The sequence below is a fragment of the Egretta garzetta genome, unplaced genomic scaffold, assembly GCF_000687185.1.
Source record: "Egretta garzetta isolate BGI_Z169 unplaced genomic scaffold, ASM68718v1 scaffold440, whole genome shotgun sequence".
NCBI classification, from domain to species: domain Eukaryota; kingdom Metazoa; phylum Chordata; class Aves; order Pelecaniformes; family Ardeidae; genus Egretta; species Egretta garzetta.
Window position 1 is genome coordinate 1,046,503 of NW_009258293.1, and position 18,234 is coordinate 1,064,736.

Consider the following 18,234-nt stretch of genomic DNA (forward strand, 5'->3'; position numbering starts at 1 on the left):
CTCCTGCCTCAGGTAAAGGCAAACCCATCTGTGGGATTGCTTTTGCTCAAGGACCTGGCTCCACTTGGTGGGTGATGCAAAAGGATGGGGAAGTCCGATGTGTACCTCAAAGGGATTTGATTTCGGGTGAAAACAGTCAATGAACTGAATTGTATAGTGTTAATTGCTGTATAATGTGTGTCATCATTTTTACTATTGCTGTATATCCTATCAATGGTATAACAGTAAGAATTGCCCAGATTAAGAAGAATGAATGTTGAAGAAACTGAGGAAGTGCAGTGAATGGAACCAGAACTGACTTCAGCATGCAACAACCCAACACCAGACTCCAACTCCTGCCCTGGAAGACTGTTACGACAGATGGAGCCCAAAACCATGGGCTAAATGAACCCAAATGACATTTTAGAAGGATGGTCCATAGACTAAGGGAATGCTATCTGCGTATATATTTAAAAAAAAAAAAGGGAAGGTGGGGGTGATTAACTGGAATGTATTGTAAGGGTAGGACATAAGTATGACGTAAATGGTATAGAATAAGGGGTGGATAATGTCCTGGTTTCGGCTGGGATAGAGTTAATTTTCTTCACAGAAGCTAGCATAGTACTGTGTTTTGGATTTAGTACTACAAGAATGTTGATAACACACTGATGTTTTTAGTTGTTGCCAAGTAGTGCTGGGCATCGGTTGGCGGTTGGTGAGCAAGTGCATTGCGTATCATACGTTTTGTATATTCTGTTACCATTCTCATTATCACTATTATTATTATTTTCTCTTATTAAACTGTCTTTATCTCAGCCCTCAGCTCTAACCTTTTTTTTTCCTTCCCGATTCTCTCCCCCATCCCACTGAGGGAGGGAGGAGTGAGCGAGCAGCTGCGTGGTGCTTAGTTGCCAGCCGGGTTAAACCACAATAGTTTATTCTTAGATATCTCAGTAACTACCTATCACTCAGTTCAGGTAACAACAAAAATCAGTATCCAGCTCCCTGCAAAGTGCAGCAAAAATGCGAGTAGGAATTCCCAGGTCCTCTCAACAAGAGACTAGCCAGAGGATGCTCTTGCCATCAGGACTGCAATGGGCTTAGGGCTTGTCCAGATTCTCAAAGATAAAGCAGGAAGCTGATAAAAAAATGACAGCTCAACATTAAGCTAACTGTCCAGTCCATGCAGATAACCATCTCTGGTAAACACACTCTATCCACTAATTCTCTCCCACTGGGGAGAGACAAGCCCAACCAACAAGAACCATTTAACACTATAAAGCAAGAACTGTTCCCTGCTTCATACCCAGTAAAAGGAGAAACTTCACCCACCAGAAGAACCGTCATCACAGAACCACGCACCAGTATCATCTGCACCTGTCCCACCTCACCTTCTAAAGACTCCCTGATGGGGGAAGAGACACTGATTTATCATCAGGAACAGCTAAAACATACCTGACAACAAGACCGAATTTCAGCCTGGTTGAAAGCCAGCATGGAGTGCTCAGCCAGCTCCTGGATAACATGCTACAAATCTTTTTCTGAAGAAATCAACATCACCAAACATATGTTCAGTGCTCTCAACTGGAACAGTAAACCTATCAGAAGTTGTGCTAGATCTATCCACAAACTTTGACAGCCCCCTCCCTGATACCACCTTCCTTTCAGATGGAAACCAGCACTGGCAACTTCACACGGTTCATAGGTTCTAAAGAGCCCTGAGCACCACACATTGACAATGCAAGCTTCCTTCCTCCATCATTTGTCCCCTAGCCTTCAAAGCGCTGAGCAAGCACACCACATCAGGAGGCACAAGTCCTCACAGATCTATACAGAAGAGAAGTAATACAGCATATCCATACACATGGATCGAAAAGCCTGTGAACATGCCAAGAGGTAGAGGTAACTTAAATTCAGACATGTTGATCAAGAAAACATACTATGGGAGGATACACAACATGAAAGGCCAATAGCTGAAGCTTGGCTAAGACCAGGGGTGGGAGGGGGCAGGAAGGGTACAACTGCCATGTGTCCTGGGATGGTCCAACATATCCTCCCCCAAACCACAACGGAAACATTTAGCCGACTCCATGGGTTTTCAAGACAACTAATTGATCCTGGCTAAGAAATTCCCACCTGGTACTGATTTGAATATTTATCTAACACTGCAAAAAAATCAAGCTAAAATCAGATGCAATCTCTTGCAATATATTGGGAGGCCTAAACAAGTAGTTTTCCAGCTCAATTCAAAAGGAATGACGAGCGTGTACCTTTCAAGGCCTTATGCACTGGCTAAACAATAAGGGAAAACCTCCAGATGCCCAAACTGCTGGCATTAGTTTAAATAAGAACCCAAGTGACAATCAAAAGCTGAAACTCTCACCAGACAGGGGTTAGCAATGACTGACAACTTCAGTCCACTGCTGTGAAAATGGGTTTACTGCAGGCAAAAGTGTGAAACCATCCTCTTCTGTGAAGACGTAAATACCTGGACATTCAGAATCAGGGTGCTGACTGAAGGAGTTCCTATCTCTTCTCCTTCCCTATATACAAAAATGGAAATTGCTGTAACCCCCATCTCTCTCAGAGCCAGGAAGGGACAAGCTTACTGCAGTTAGAGCAATGCTGAAAAGCAAGGAAGCATCTGGGAGAACCCAAACTATGAAGGGCAACAGCTATGGGGTTTCATCTTTTCAGTACTGAGGCGAAGTCCTGACAGCATGAGCAAGTAAACTCATGGGACTGACAATCTCTACCTTAACAGGGTAACACTACTAATCTTGCTCTCTATACTCAAGAGTCTCAACCAGGATCAAAAGTCTCTTCATATCCATTTTACTTGTACAACAGACAGAAGAACATAAAGAGGTGTCATTACAATAAGGTAACACATAAGGTGTCATAATTTGCCTACTGCAGGCATCCAGAGCAGAGTCTTCCTCTTCTATGGATGTCTGCAGCTAGCCAGCACTGAAGAGTTTAAATGATACAATGCAAAAAGTTTCAAGAACTCAATTCAGCTGGGACAGTGTGTGCATGTATATCATTACAGCTGGCCTCCCTGGGATCTCTCAATTTAGGACTACACTACTGGAGCAGTCCCACTACTCCATCCTCTGAACTCCAGCACCAAGAAACCTTTCAGCATGCATGGAGGCACTGCCTGATGGCCAGAGCTCTCCCCCTTTAGTGCCCTGAGGTCAACAATGTCAAAAGCCTCTCATGACAGCTTTGATGCATCAATCAAACCCTAAGAACCAAGCCAAGTACCCAAAGTACGCACTGTATTCCCCACAGTTTGAGTCTAGGGGGCAACAGACAACTGCACCAGGAATTGAAGTGCACTCCAAATACATTATGATTCCAGATACAAAGCAACCTTCAGTATGAGCTCCAAAGACACAAAATTCACTTTGCACTTTGGCAAGGAGCAGACTCTGTATTGACTACTCTTCTGGCATACACAAATTATTTTCTTCTTCGGTAGGGTTGGCATCACATCCAAACACCCTCAAAGTCCTGAACTAGCATTTCAGCGCACAAGCCACTGCCGTGAAGGGCAGTAAATGGGGCTCTGAGACAAAATACTTTCCAAAGCACTACTGCCATTTGAGAAGCAATACTGGCCCATGAATTGACTGCTGTGTTTGGTGCTGAACACAGAAATCAAAGCCAGCCCTCCAATCAAACAAGAGACTTCTGCCTATGTTTAAGTGCCAACATAGCAACAAAAGTACACACAGGAAAAGCTTAGACCTTTGAAGGTCTAGCACTGGGAAAAGCAAGTATCAAATGAAAAGGTTTGTATCCACGTAAAAGGAGTGCATTGTAACCACACCACAGAGCGGTCCTGTTCACACAGCAGCAAGGTGAAAGTAGCAGGGGAAAAAAGTAGTCTGCTGTCCTCTGCAAATCCACACCTGGGGAGGTATGCAGCCTGTCACCACTGACATTGCTAAGAGAAAGGAAGCCCCCAGCTCAGTCAAATTTTGGTTCACAAACCCTGAAAACAGAAGTACACACTGGTCAAGGGAACATGGACTTTCTGACCCAGGTTTCAAAAGCTTAGCAAGCAAAAGAAAACTTTCAGAACTGGAGAGTCAATAACTAAGTTGTGAGATCAAAGAGTTGCAAAACACTGGGCCATAAGACAGGTCATTTTTTTAAAAAAAAACCAAACAACATGACTTGGTTTTGGACACACAGCATATCCAAAATTCAGACTTAAGCCAAGGGGTATGTGGAAAGCATAGTAGGTGTTTAATTTCCCCCAAAAAGTTTTCCAATGTAAGAGCTGTGTACTCCCATACTTTGAGACAGTGTTGTCAGAACAAGTCACAAGGATAATAGCTATGGACACAAGTTATTAGCCTTACTCAAACACAGTCTATACTAAACTGCATCTTTAATAAGCCTACATTACAGAAAGGCTAAGAAATCTCAGTTTTGTAGGCATGACTATTTTCTTGCTGTATGAACAATGCTCAAGAATACAAAAGATGCATGCAGATTGATATCAAAAGTCCTATCTACACAACTCTTGGTGACACAGGAAAACCAAGAAAACATGCAAGTATGATTTAATGTTTGTACTTCATGTTCCTTCCATAAGGAGCTATGCTTACTCATTTTCACAATTCCAATCCCCTTGTACCCGGAAAGTAGAGAAATATTCTGCAAGCAACCAGGATGTTTTGGAACAAGTCCCCCGTGTCTAAGGCAGTGCTCCATCCTTCTGGGACAATCAGGTGGTTTTCAACACTGACTTCTGCACACACAACCTACTGGCAGGTTCCAGAGCCTGAAGTAGAATCATGTCTAACCCACATAGACTCTTAAATAAAAGTCAACTATAGCTAACTCCAGGAGAGAGAAGATACCATAAGGAACTAACAAAATCCAGTTAATTCCTGTATTGAAGAAGTCTTTGTCTCCAGCAATTTTCATTGTATGTGTCATTCACTGAGCATTATTAAATGCTAATCCTTGAGTGGACTTCTAAAACAAACAGGAGTTAGAAAGCTCAGAGTTAGCCCAAGTAACTTCTAGGCCCTTTTTCCCCTTCCTACTGCAGTGGTTAGTCAAGAAAAGTGTTCTTCCTCACAACTGAAATCTGCGAGACAGGCTCCAGCACAGGCAGTGTGGAACATGTTTCCCCAGCCAGTTCTTTAATTCTAAAGCTGACCACCCCCACACAAACACAGGCCATAACAATTTCAACCAGGCTTTAAAGCCTATGAATTCACAACAACAACGGGAAAGGAAGTAGCAAGGAACTACCTTGGGTATTCTGCACTGCAAAGGATTTCTCTCTCCACAATGTCTGCTCTGCAGTCTGTGTGTAGCACAGAATTCACCACAGGAGTTCAGAGTACCAGAATCTGAAGTCCCACCAGATTTATGCAAAGTCCCATTTCCCAGACACCGAGAGCACCAATACACTTTTTAAGGGCCAACACAACATATCAGCATCTATCACCCATCTCAACCACTGGTATATAAACTTTTATAAATTAACTACTTTCCTACAAACCAATGTCCAGGACTCTAAATATTGTACTAATACAAAATGTTTAAGATATTAAAGACTTAGAGTTAATATAATATGAATGGTTTTAAAAAATACCAGTTTTTTAATCTGTCACGGGCTTCCAACTGGGCTCCCACCTCAAAGTTGATCCCTCTTCTATTCGGAGGATGTTTTGTCATTTTGTAATATCAACACTGCTGATTTTATTCCCCTGAAAAATGCAATTAAATATCAATCACTAATCAAGACATACACAAAATAAGCTTATGCACCATAATCCCCCAAAGCTACATGTTAAGGGACCTCTTTGGTTTTTGTTTGCAGGAAGTCATGGGGGCAGTTATCCCTTAAGCAAGGGTTCCCAATGGACAGTGTGTGGAATCATTCAAAAAACGTTCAAAAAACTGTAGCTACTGGACCACGAGAGACTGAAGCTCAACCTCTGTCCATCGGTCCAAATTCCAGGTCAATTAAGAACTCCGCAACCCAATGTATATTCACAACTGAGATGGCATTTTGTGATACTCTCGCCCCCCTCCCAGTTTTGATGAAAACAAGGAATCCAGTAAACAGGAAGTGGGCAAAACCAAACACATTAACAATCTTTCAACAGCTACCATGTTAGTGGAAACACTCAAGAACACTATGCCACCTCATCACTACAAGTGCAATGGAGTTCAAAGACATTAGAAATACGTAGTTTCTTTAACCAGTTTTAGAAGACTGTCTATACTGCTTGCACATTTGCATTGCTTTCTTCCCATTCCTCCATTTTAACCAGAAAATAAAAATAGTCTTCATTAAGACATTTTTCCAACACATAATATAAAAGTTTACAAAATCTTGCCAAAGTAGTTTCTCTCAAGGTACATTTAGTGGAAAGCCTGATCAAGACCTATTTTCCCCAAAATTTTTGTCAGTCATTTCCCACAATTATACAGTACAAATTATGATCTGTTCCTGTGCTCTTCAAGCTCACAAGAACCAAAAATACAAATAACTTTTATTCAATACTAGTCTCACACAGCAAGAATATGGAGACGTACTAACAGAAATAAGCAGCAGCTTCCTGGTTTACACACTGCATAAACAGCAATGGTATCAACTGAGCTGCATCTATAAAAGGATCAACATTATTTTATGAAGAACTACTCTTAAGTTCAAGTGTGGTTCAGAAATCAAAGATCTTTAGGGAAGTCACAAAGCTTCTATTGCAGGGAAAAAGCTACTCCATCAACACACTTTTTAAACCAGGCCATTTGCCAGGGGCTGGCCATGGAGGCACCCCTACCACCTCGAGTAGCATAACCACATTGCAAAGAAACTTCTCTACCAGAAGATGATCTGCTGTCTTCCTCTAAAGCACTACTTTTAGCCTTATCTTCACTACTGTTAAAGCAGCCTGCAGTGGTATGGGGGAAAAAATGGTATTGCGTGTAAGCTCAATACACAACACTGATTCACACCAAAGGAAAGAAAAAGAAAAAAACCCAAAACCCCCAAACAGTTTAGCCACCTAGGAACTGAGAAACACTGCAAGTTACTTTTCTAGAGCATCTGATAACAAACTGAGTTCACCCAGCATGGACCTGAATCAGTCCAGGAATGGCTGTCTTGTAATACAACTAAAGATTGTGGTGGGGGGATTTACCTACCACCTCCATAACTTTTACCTGGGAAAGGAGAGGGGGAAGGAAATTAAAGGAAAGATAGGATGGTTTAAGTTTTACATTCTGAAGAAAAATAAACAGTAAGAATTAAGAAAAACACCCCTGGAAATCCAAGAAGCAAATGCAAAGCTACATGTTCTTTTTTAAACAGTTTATCCATCCATACCTCAACCATCCACTATTTTTTCTGCAGATTTACATAATTATAATACCACTTTCTCGCACTAGCAATAGAATTCCATGCCTCCGAATGTGGAACAGGCACACATTTTGCTTAACACCTGTAGAAGAAGTTACAGCTGTATGACAACTCTTGCCCTAGTAAACTTGGTTTTCCTTTCACTAAGTTGGGACAGGCAAAGACAAGGTACTCCTGAAGTACTGCAAGTACATTACTGAAGCTCTCTGCAGTGGTCCCCTTCAGTAATAGCTGCAATCCTGAAGAACAGGAGTCATTTCATCTCACCTACATGAGGCTGGAAGAAGAACACACATCTCCAGTAACAGGATCTCATACAATCGGGCTTCTATAAACAAACATCAGTTTTGGTGAGGAAGGCCTTACTATAGTTTCAGTCAAATATTAAAAAACTTATGAGTATCACAACTAAAGGGAAATCTGAAAAAACAGCAGAAGCCATTTAACCATATTTACAGAGGCTGCAGATTCTGTGAGAAGTCTGAACTCTGTCCACTTTGCAGCCAGAGTCAGCTGAACACCAGCATTTGTCAGAGCACACATGTACTGCATCTCACCAACTTGGCCAAGCTTGCTACAAGGCAGCTGATCAGGAAGTTGAAAGAGAGGAGAAATTGTACAGCAAAGATCTATCACTGCCCCCTCCCCCAAAGTCTTACTTCCCTCCCAAGTTATGAAACTTGGGCTGCTTTGGGTTCTCCCTCACATCCCGCAACTGGATTTAACTGGATCCAGCAGTGCCTATCTCAGCACACCTTACAAAGCAGGGTTTTTCCAGGAACAACTTCCTCAAGTAGCCTCATACTTGGTAGACATTACACGAGATAAATTACTCAGTAGAGGATCTGAACAATTTTGCCCTGAAACAGAGTCTCCGAGCAAGACTGAAACCATACCATAGGGCCTTCCCTGGGAGCCATCACGTAGGTCTTCACAAACAAGACCAACAAGCAACACTCAAGCCCATCCACGTTTCACCAGCATGGCCTTAACTGTATGGAGAACTTCATTTCTCAGAAAGAAAGCACTGAATACAGGGGCCTGCCTCTGCTTCGAGATTCTGTATTTCAGCCTCTGACCTCTCCTGCAAGGACTACTTAGAAACCTCTAACTATGTCAAAAGAGACTGTTAACAACCAACCCCAGACTAATCAGAGACACTCATAGCTACAATCTGCAAAGAACACTTCACCAGAACATCTCTTCTAGAATTTTCTTCAGCACAAAACAATTTTGTACTAACTCAGTAACTAAGCCAGGATATGAGCAAGCTTTTCACTTTGGTAGCTCTGGGAATCCTTTTTTCTCAAGTGCTCCAGACCACCATTAAAACAAAGGGTCATCACTAGGCCTATCCCCAAAGCTTTTCTCCAAAACTTCCTAATCCACTATGAGGATTAGACCTGCTTCAGTAACAAATACTCCAGGATTTAGACAAGTCACTACTTCCAACAAGACATTTCTAAATCTACATCACTGAAGGCACATATTTCTGTTTAAAAGGGACAGCCTTTTCTTCCCCATAAAAGTCACTATGAGGTAATGTATCCTTTAAAGACTATTCAACTAATCAAATCCTTACAGGTAATGATCAGGAAGGCACATTTACATCAGGGGAGTGCAAAGGAGAATATGCTTACATTAATATCGATCCCTTCAGGGATCATGATTTTTGTCTTTTAAAACAAGCTTTCTGCTCTGCTAACAGTGCGGGTCCCATATACCCACACCTGTACCACCTGGAAACTGGAGAAATCTTTCTATATCATCATATAGAGCAAAACCAAGCAGTTACGGCAAACTTTCTCTTTCATTGATAACAGCCTCTGTTGGTTTCTCTCTGGAAACCGCAGGATTGCTGCTGCCTTTTTCAAAAACCTTACCTACCTTTACAAACACTGTTTTCCAAACCACTGGTAAGTACTATTAAACCATTCCCTATGTACTACCATGCCAAAACCCCTGTCTTTAAAACAGTCCCACTTCTAAGCAGTACTGACTCTGTCCAGTACTTCAAAAGCAGTTCAGAAGAAAGGCAATTTACTCCCACAATTCAGCCTCTCATTAACTTCATTCTTTAGTGTATCTGTGCCAAACCCAGGGATACCCCCCCCTTCCATCAGAGCACACTAGAGAAAAAAGGAGGAATTCCACAAAAAAAACGTAGCTCTCTGGCTTGATAAAGGAGCATGGTGAACTTTGACAGCTTGCATAAATACAAGTTTTCAACGCAAAATAGTAGTAAGTTTTATTCTGAATGGTAAGCTTGGTGTCCAATTCCTATGAGGCATTCCACACCACTGGTGATTCAGTAGGACTACATGGTAGGTAGGACAGGGAGTGGGTTAATAAAAAGCACTTCCAAAACCAGGGAGAAAAGCAACTAGCAAGAAAGTGTCCTGTGTTCACTGGAGATGCAGCCCATGTGTAACTGAACTGGGATACTAAAGGCAGCTCCAAGATTTGGAATGCAGTTCCTACACAAGCAACTGGGCACAAGCTTGTTTTGTTTCCTTCAGGTATAGCAGTATAAACAGTTTCTATGCCAGAACAGGTTTACAGTCAATTCCACAAAGTCTAAGGTGACTCTGTCATTCACTCCAGCACCAGACGGTGTTCCAAAACTGCTGGCACATCTGTGTACCTATTCTGAAATTGCCAAGGACTAAGTCCAATCATGTTTTGCACATAAGGTTTTTATTGCTCTGCAATAGTTATTTTTGACCTTTTACTTATACCATCTGCATACGGGATACCAAGCCTTGCATCTTCATCAGCGATAAAATGATGAAAGCCTCACCCAGTTCACCCCCTACAATATGCATGCCCCCATCAGGAATGGTCAATCCAGAGAAGTCCATGGTCCCCACCACAATCGGAAGACCTTGCAAGTGGATGACCACAGCCATGCTGTGCTGAAGCCACACACCTGCAGATGAGAAAAGGTAATGGCTATATCAGACTGCAAAACAGTATTTACAGACACCATTTATATTATACAGTCCTAATGGCATCTTATGAAGACTAGGTACAAGTCTCACAAACATTTAAACACCACTTTTAAAAATTGTTTTGACACTGACTTGGGAAGCTGATTGTAACAGACTTACTGCTTTCAGACAATAAAGTCTGCCTACCACGTTTTGCCTACAGCAGCACAGCTACCATGAGGTACACTGTATTTTACCCTAGATATAAAACCAGAAATAAACCCTCACACCTGTTTACACATTAACCCAGACACAGTTTCTGTACTAGCTATTCATCTAAGGACCCCTATGGTCCTGCCTTATGCTTTGTTTCTACATTCCACTTCATAGCAAGTTTTAGGACAGAAACCTAAGTTTCAGATGTCCTTAGCACTGGTATTTCAAAACACAACGCCTTGGATCTTCAGGCAAGTTTTGGTGAGTTTGGGGGTTTTTTTGGGGAGTGGGGGGTGGTAGGAGGTGGTGGTGTAGGTTGGTGGTTTTTTAACACAACAGGAGCAGAAACAGAAAAGCTTCCAACTGGACATGAAGACCACTAGACATTTCAACAAATTCCAAGGAATCACCTCCTTTTTTATATCCAAAAGACACATTTCAAACAAGACACTAGACTACACGCAGTTCTTATTTATACCATGTAGGATCCTCAACTAGATCTTACCCAGCACTCACTCCTCACTTTAAAAGTTCCCCAGATTCAATCAACAACTACTACACAAGCAAACTCTTTGACTGAGCAACACAACACTGAAACTGGACCCTGAACTGATACCTACAACTTCCGTAACAAGAATGCCATGCAGCTAATTCCTCAACACTGAAACAGTCCCTCAAAGCTAAGACTTAGTATTTTATTTCAGACTCCTATTTTTCCTCTAGTTTATACAAGTAGACTAACAAAAGTGACAGCAGTAAAAATCTACATTTGCTTCAGGCAGAAACCAAGACTTACTCAAAGTACTCGGAGACAAAAGTGAAAAGTTGTCAGCAAATATAAGTTACCTTTCCCTAGATCAAGAACCTCATACTCTCCCTAAGATTACAGGACATCGCAAATGTTTTCATCCTCTCAACAACATCCCATGGAACTGTACTGTTAATTCAAATTAGCAGTGAGACGTCTGGACAGACTAATACAGAAGCAGAAATTACAAACATAGGCAATTCAACAGACAGAAAAATATTTTTCTATAATAAAATCCATTTGAATTACCAAGTGCAATTAAAGAAATAAATAGTCATTACTGAATTACTCTTTTCAACTATTTGATCATATCTCATTTAGCTGTTCTAGTTTCCCGTCTTTTTTCCTGTAACACACTAAAGGTAAAAGACACTCTTAAGCACTGAACAAGCAAAAATATTTCAGAAAAGGTTTAAGCCACATGAAATAAAGTAGGTTTTTCCTAAATGAAATGACATTCAAGAAAAATAGACTTTAGTGAAACTGCACTTTCCTCCCAATGAAAGCGTGCAGTCTTTAAGAATATAAAGATTTAATATAAAGAAGTATTATCCACAGTGCCTCTGCAACAATTAAGAAAAACCTGAATTTTAAAGCAAAACTTCAAAAAGCTTAAAGAAAAGCTACAATTAACAAAACCAAGGATCCATGCTTATACTCACCAAGAAACTCGTTGCTTATATGGCTGCAAACATTCCAAACACTGTTGTGCAACTATAGGGAAGGAAAAATAGGTCATGTGAATTCTGAAACTAGAAGTAGTTTAGATTTAAAAAAAAAAAAAAAAAAAAAAAAAAGAGTAGTATTTTCTCTACTGCCAATGATATCCCAATCATACAACAGCACCTCTAGAACATCAATTTAATCTGAAAATATTTCAGTACAGGAGGTCATCAGGCTGCTGTGATCCACATTTGAGAGAAACTTAAGAGATCCTTACAGACACTCCCTCTGCATATCCACATCCGATTTCTCCATCATTTATTTATCCTTTGCCAAACAGAAGCCACCAGCAACTTTAACATTACTGCTACTTTAGTACACCAGGTATTTCAGAATAACCCCTCTAACTAAGCAAGTGGACAGTGTAACTACCAAACGCTGCATACGCAAGTAACTCAAAATCCAACATACTGTCTGCAGACATTTAAAGAACAGATCACCGACATGTTAAATCCACCCTATGGGCCAAGTTGCACTTAAAGGAAATTACAGGCTACAGTTAGTTTTATCCCCATCTCTTCCCATGGATTGCCAAATAGGAAAACAAGAGTCCTTACTGTTGGGTGTCCCTGCCCTCCTTTTTTTTTTTTTTGCTCCCCCCGCCTTTCTCCGTTATTCCAAGTTGCAGAAATTCTTAACTGCTCTCCCCACTTCATCTAACCACTATCTGGCAGATAAGACTTTTAAGCAAACGTATCTGAAACATTCAAAGATACTTAAATGCAACCGATCTGCCCCAAATCTAACACACTTTTCCTCTCAGGAGTTTAATAAGAGCTACTATTGAGAACCCCTTCCAAATATCACTGCATCAATTACACTCCTATCACCCAGTCTTTAACTCTTAGGACAGCAGCTAAAAAGAGAAAGCTTCAATTCTGAAATACCAAGCATGAGAAGCAGCCCATAAACAAAACCAAACCTGCCATATCTGAGTCAAAGGCTCAAAACGCCTGAGTGTTCTGGATTTGGAAGTACGTCAAAATTCTTTTGCAAAACAATTACAGCAGACTGGGATTCACACATCTTAAGTCATCACTTCTGATGTAACATACAATTCATACTCATATTGGTGGATTTCTGCTGCAATACCATAGCGGTTACAAGCTCTAAAAAGTCAACTTTCAGTACAAGTTATTTAAAAAAAAAAAAAATCTAACCAAAACCCTAGGTCAGATGCAATCCTTCAACAAGCACAAATTAAATATATACTCTTATTTAACTCTTATTTTGGCTTTTCAAGATATCATCATGGTAAGACTGATGCTTTCCCAATATTTAAAAATATCTTTTTAACTATTCAGCAACACAGGAAAAAAAAAATCCTTCTTGCATTTAGAAGTAATTCCAATTGCCATGAAAAAAGCAGACTAACAAATGGGGAGGGGAGGAAATTACATGAAACACTTCTTTCATTGAAAAAGGTTCTAGCAACTTAAAACTCTAAACGTATCTATGGCTTTAGATCTTCTTAGTTAAGAAAGAATAAATTTAGTGTGAAGGATATTTTAAGGTGGAAATTAATATATCAGACAGCAAGAATTCTCTCAAAGAAATTAAGAGTTCAAATGTTGAACAACTGAAGGACCTGCAAGCTGCGGTGTTTCTTATGGAAGTACAATCTCCCAGTGATGAGAGCTCACTGCCTCAACCCATGCATCTCTAGCCACATGAACAAACATGAGCCAAGCTGACCAAATGCAGGCCTCTCCTGCCTACGAAGACAGGCTCAGTTGGATAAACTATATTTGGTCATACAAGAAATAAACTAAAATAGTTTATCCAGAACAGTTTCTTCATCCAAAAATCCAATTAATGTCAATACATGCAAGGCTTCTCCGGACTGCAGGAGGAGTGGCAGAAACAAGCTGCAGCCATTAGAATTGTTCTGAGAAGCCTAATTTAGCCCACAGATTGGGCACCACAATGCAATTTCTCCCGTGTTTCTACCTGAATTGAAGCTGTATAAAAACCACTTCATGATGCTGAATGTAACTGTCCTGAAAAAGACGCTTTCGCCTCGTCCAATGGGGACCTATAGGCTCACAGTGCCTTTGTCAAATAAAAATGAAGTCAGGAAAAGGAAAAAAGGGGACTGATTCTCAGAGCCATTCTATACTCCCTCAGAAGCAAAAATAACAAAGACCCACAGAACTTCTTAGACAAACTTACAGTGGGACTATATTTAGCTATTCGTTTAGGGTGGTGTTGCAGGTTGAACCTATTCAACAACCCTGGGCAAGGTGCTAACTGTTGGAGAGTGGCCTTGCACGACAGATAAGGAAAGGAACCACACGTGGGCTCAAAAACTCATATGACAATTTGACAATTTTGCAAAGAGAACAGATTTCTTCTTGAAAGAACGTACCTTTAAGAGATACGCAGGGTCCAAGAACGTGACTTCCATTTGCCTACATATTGTCTGCTTGGTTACAACACCTAGATTACTGAGTCTAACACCATTTTGCACTCAATGCCAATGTTTTTAAGTCAGTACAAACATTTAAGCGACGCTGAAGTATGACCTACATCCCTTCTGAAAGCACTACCTTGGTATTCTCAAGAAGTCCACATCTGAAATAGAAATGTAATACTTAAGGCTATGTGTTGGTCGGCAAGCTGATCAATTAATTCCTCAGTTTTGACCAGATGTCCTGCCCACAGCTTTGAGGTTGCTCTAGCAGCACACTATACACTTACAGCAGATTGTTGAACTTAAGATTGTTCTTATCAGTGAGCATCAACACGTATTTTAGCTATCAGAGGAAAAGATAATGACCAAAAATGGAAGGAAAGCAAAAAAAAGTAGGAAAGAAAAAAAACCTATCTGGTAACAACAGTACCTGCAGCAGTAATTGAACTTGGACTTCTGACTCTTAGAAGAAATCTACCTGTAAAAACATCCATAAAAAAAATAAAATTGAGAAACATTTTTCAGAGATAATTTATAGTACCTGCAATATTGGCCACTGAAAATCCCATAGGGCACTACTTCCAGCCAGTCAGTATATAGTGTTCTGACACTTAGACGTGGCATTCTCCATTCCATTATTCAGCTGCTTCCTGACTGGACAGGACCAAACCTGCCCTACTGGTTGATAAAGAAGAGGATATTTTCATACAGTCAAATAAAGGAAAATCTTGCAAGTTACACTCCCACGAGCTTTGATGAAAAATTAGGTCTTCATTTAAGATAACGCATTAAGCACACAAATCATCTGTGTATGTGCCACACTGCAAGAAGGATGCAACTCCCCTGTTTTATTACAAGAAGGAAAGAAAGGGGTGAACTTCAAGGCTGCTTGTAGACTTGTCCCCCAGCTCAGAGATGAAAGGACAGCAGTAAAACCAAAACAAACAAGCAAAAAAAAAATTAAAAAATCAGTGCATGTTTTTGCAAGACAATGATGACTGCAATACTGAGAAGACAGAGCTGCAATCTAGGCAAAGGACTGATACAAATACAGGGGATCACATAACAAAAAAGCCATTAGCAACTTGCATTATAGTGAAGCAGCAATTAAAGTCTGGTGTACTTGGGACCTCCACTATGCTAACAGAAACCTTTAAGCCCTCAGCTTTAAGACTAACTAAAAACTCTAACTCAAACCCTACCAATGGCACCGTCTTTGTGCCACAGGTCTAGGCTAAAGATGCTCAGTTCTGCACCTGGAGTACTAGAGATGCTCAAGATTGTTTCCTGACGCAAGCACTCTGTGGAACAGGAGGATAGTCTCCATTTCCTTGTGAAAGAAGTACCGAGTGTCTTAAGTAGCAGAAAAAGAAGTCCATTTTTAAACTAGTATTTTAACATCAGCAACAAGATCAGGAAAGCTCTTCAGTGCTAACTTCATACTGAAACAACCCCCATCCCACCCACACTAAGCAGTAGAGCTTCCCCTCTTTCTTTTAATACAGGGTACCTAGCTAAAGACACAGATGTACAGTTTTAACTCTTTTTAACCAATTTCACAGACCCACCTGAAAAAAAAAAAAAAAAAAAAAAAAAGGCAGACTGCAGCTGGCTATACTGAAACCAGCAGGCTGGCCGAAAGTTCCCGAGCCCAGTAAAACCAGACAAAGGCACGTCAACAAACTAACAAGCCTCAAAAAGAAATAATTATATTCCAACATACATTATTTTCAGCCACACACATCTGCAGTCAGTCAGCAGGGACACATTATATACTTGTATGCACTTGAACACTTAAGTCTGGTGTTTGCATCTAAAAAAAAAAAAAACCAAACAAACAAACCCAAAACCAAAAAAAAACCCCAAAAAGCCAACGTTCCAACAGGTTTTTTTGAAGTGTATAGGTGATGTAGCTATTGGCATTTTGACAGCAAGGACAAACCAAGAGCTCCAAGTCACTATTTCTTACCTGAAAAAAAGTCTTTTCCTACAGGAAGCACAAGAAGTCAAAATAAACCTGTAGGCAAGCAAGAAACAGAAGTATGAAGATGGTAATGAATAAACTGAAGCAAAAAAGAAAGGAGTAGACTTGGTCAACTGTTGAATGAGCTGTTACAAGCACTTCACAAGACTTCTCAATGTGATGCACAATTAAGTCCAAAGTACAGGCAACCATCAAGAATGATGTTTAAACACTGATGAAAACCACTTGTAGGGCTGAACAATAAGCGTCCCCCCCAGTGTATGTTCTTTAGCTCAGCTCACAATGCTGTTGCACAAGTGCTCACATCTGCGCAGGACAGTGCCATATGGGCAGAAACGAGGAGACAAGTGACAGGACAGCTTTCCTACAGCAACAGCATCAGCTCCTGTAGAGGTCCAACAAATTACAGCCACAGGCAATACCTAGCTTCTAGAAATGCAGTTATAAATAAAATATGCAGTTACAGAGAATTTATCATCCCCTACCATTAAATTCGGGATTGCACTCTCCTTTCGTGACTGAGGGGAAGAATTTAGGTCAATATCATTGCTTAGGTTATCCAGGAACTACAAGAGCAAAAGAAAGCGCTTCAGAGAACTTTTCCAATTAAAGGTAATAATTAATTACATGCTTCTTACACTTCAGTCAAGGCAGCACTGTTATGAGCAATTACTATTCTAGTCTCATTCCCAACTTGACCTTAATTAATTACTCCGAATTACAGGCAAGCAGATTTTACTCTCAGAATGCTCAAGTAAAATTTTATTTCCATTCAGGAGACATCAACTAAGTTATCAGCAAGAACATAAAGTGAGCTCTTGCATAAGCTGACTTAGGTCAAATAATGAGTATTCATCTAAGCCACCTTCAATTCCAGAACTACTAAAAAAGTCACCCAAAAATTTAAAAGAGAGTTATACTACAAGTGAAGTTTGTTGCAAGTCTTCTCACTTGGCTTTTTTTGGAAACTGGTCCTGAGAAAGGATCCTTGCTCATTATAGAAAATTAAATTAACCCAGGTCAAAAGCATTTCTGTTAGAGAGATGCCCAGTTACAAGTTTCTGTACAGACACCTACAGAAGGTTACTTCAAGTCATTAGCATTGTATTTAACATTTGGTTTTAACCCCCTACTGCATACAATACCCAATTCTGTACACAAGAAGACGACGTTTATATTATCCAGCTTGGACTCAGCAACATTCAAATATCCCTCCTGATCTATTTTCAAGTGTTTAGGCTAGAAACAAGAGCCTGGGATCACAGAAACATAGCTGGTACCAAGAAGATTTTCAGTAAGTAAAGGAGATATAACTCCCAAAATTCTACTGACAACCTGCTTCAGATTAACCAAGCCCTGCTACAGCTACAGTTTGCAAGCACATGCCAAGCAAACTGGTACAATAATCCATTTCAGTAGCAATAAGCTGTATCTGAACCTAGGCCTATCAGGAGAAAGAACATGGTGCCTCCCAATTCTATCCATTAAACGGGTCTGACATGAAGCAGCTTTCAGGTCAGCACAAGGATCCACTGTTACTTCTGTTCCTTAAGAACATTTTGAAGGGCCAAAATGCAGCGGGACGGAGATGTGCTCGAGGCTTGGCGGGACACAAGGCGGCCAGAAGCCTCCAGCTGACAGAACGCTCTACGGAAACCAACCCCGGCCGCGGTGACACTGTGCAGGGTAGGTACCTGCCCTACGCGAGGTGCCTCCCCGCTTCGCCCCCGGCTCCGCGCCGCTTCCTCCCGCGCCCAAGGGGCGAGGCGCCGACAACGGGAC

The 18,234-nt window shown here is 40.8% G+C and overlaps 1 protein-coding gene across 5 annotated transcripts in view; it reads right to left on the reverse strand.

The window, feature by feature from the left end:
* Positions 1 to 17,058, reverse strand: part of PHF20 (PHD finger protein 20) — an 80,019-nt gene extending 62,961 nt beyond the window's left edge. For 2 of the 5 annotated variants that reach the window (XM_035893458.1, XM_035893442.1), the window contains exons 1-6: positions 16,938 to 17,055; positions 16,438 to 16,485; positions 14,899 to 14,946; positions 11,995 to 12,046; positions 10,179 to 10,307; positions 5,606 to 5,720 (exon numbers count right to left, since the gene is read on the reverse strand). In XM_035893458.1, the coding sequence (XP_035749351.1) occupies positions 5,606 to 5,688 (83 nt within the window). In that variant the 5' untranslated portion in view covers positions 5,689 to 5,720; positions 10,179 to 10,307; positions 11,995 to 12,046; ... (1 more) ...; positions 16,438 to 16,485; positions 16,938 to 17,055. Of the gene's footprint in view, positions 1 to 5,605; positions 5,721 to 10,178; positions 10,308 to 11,994; positions 12,047 to 14,898; positions 14,947 to 16,437; positions 16,486 to 16,937 lie in introns of all 5 variants that reach the window. The other 3 variants (XM_035893465.1, XM_035893479.1, XM_035893450.1) reach the window with 3 other exon arrangements.
* Between the last annotated feature and the right edge of the window lie 1,176 nt (positions 17,059 to 18,234).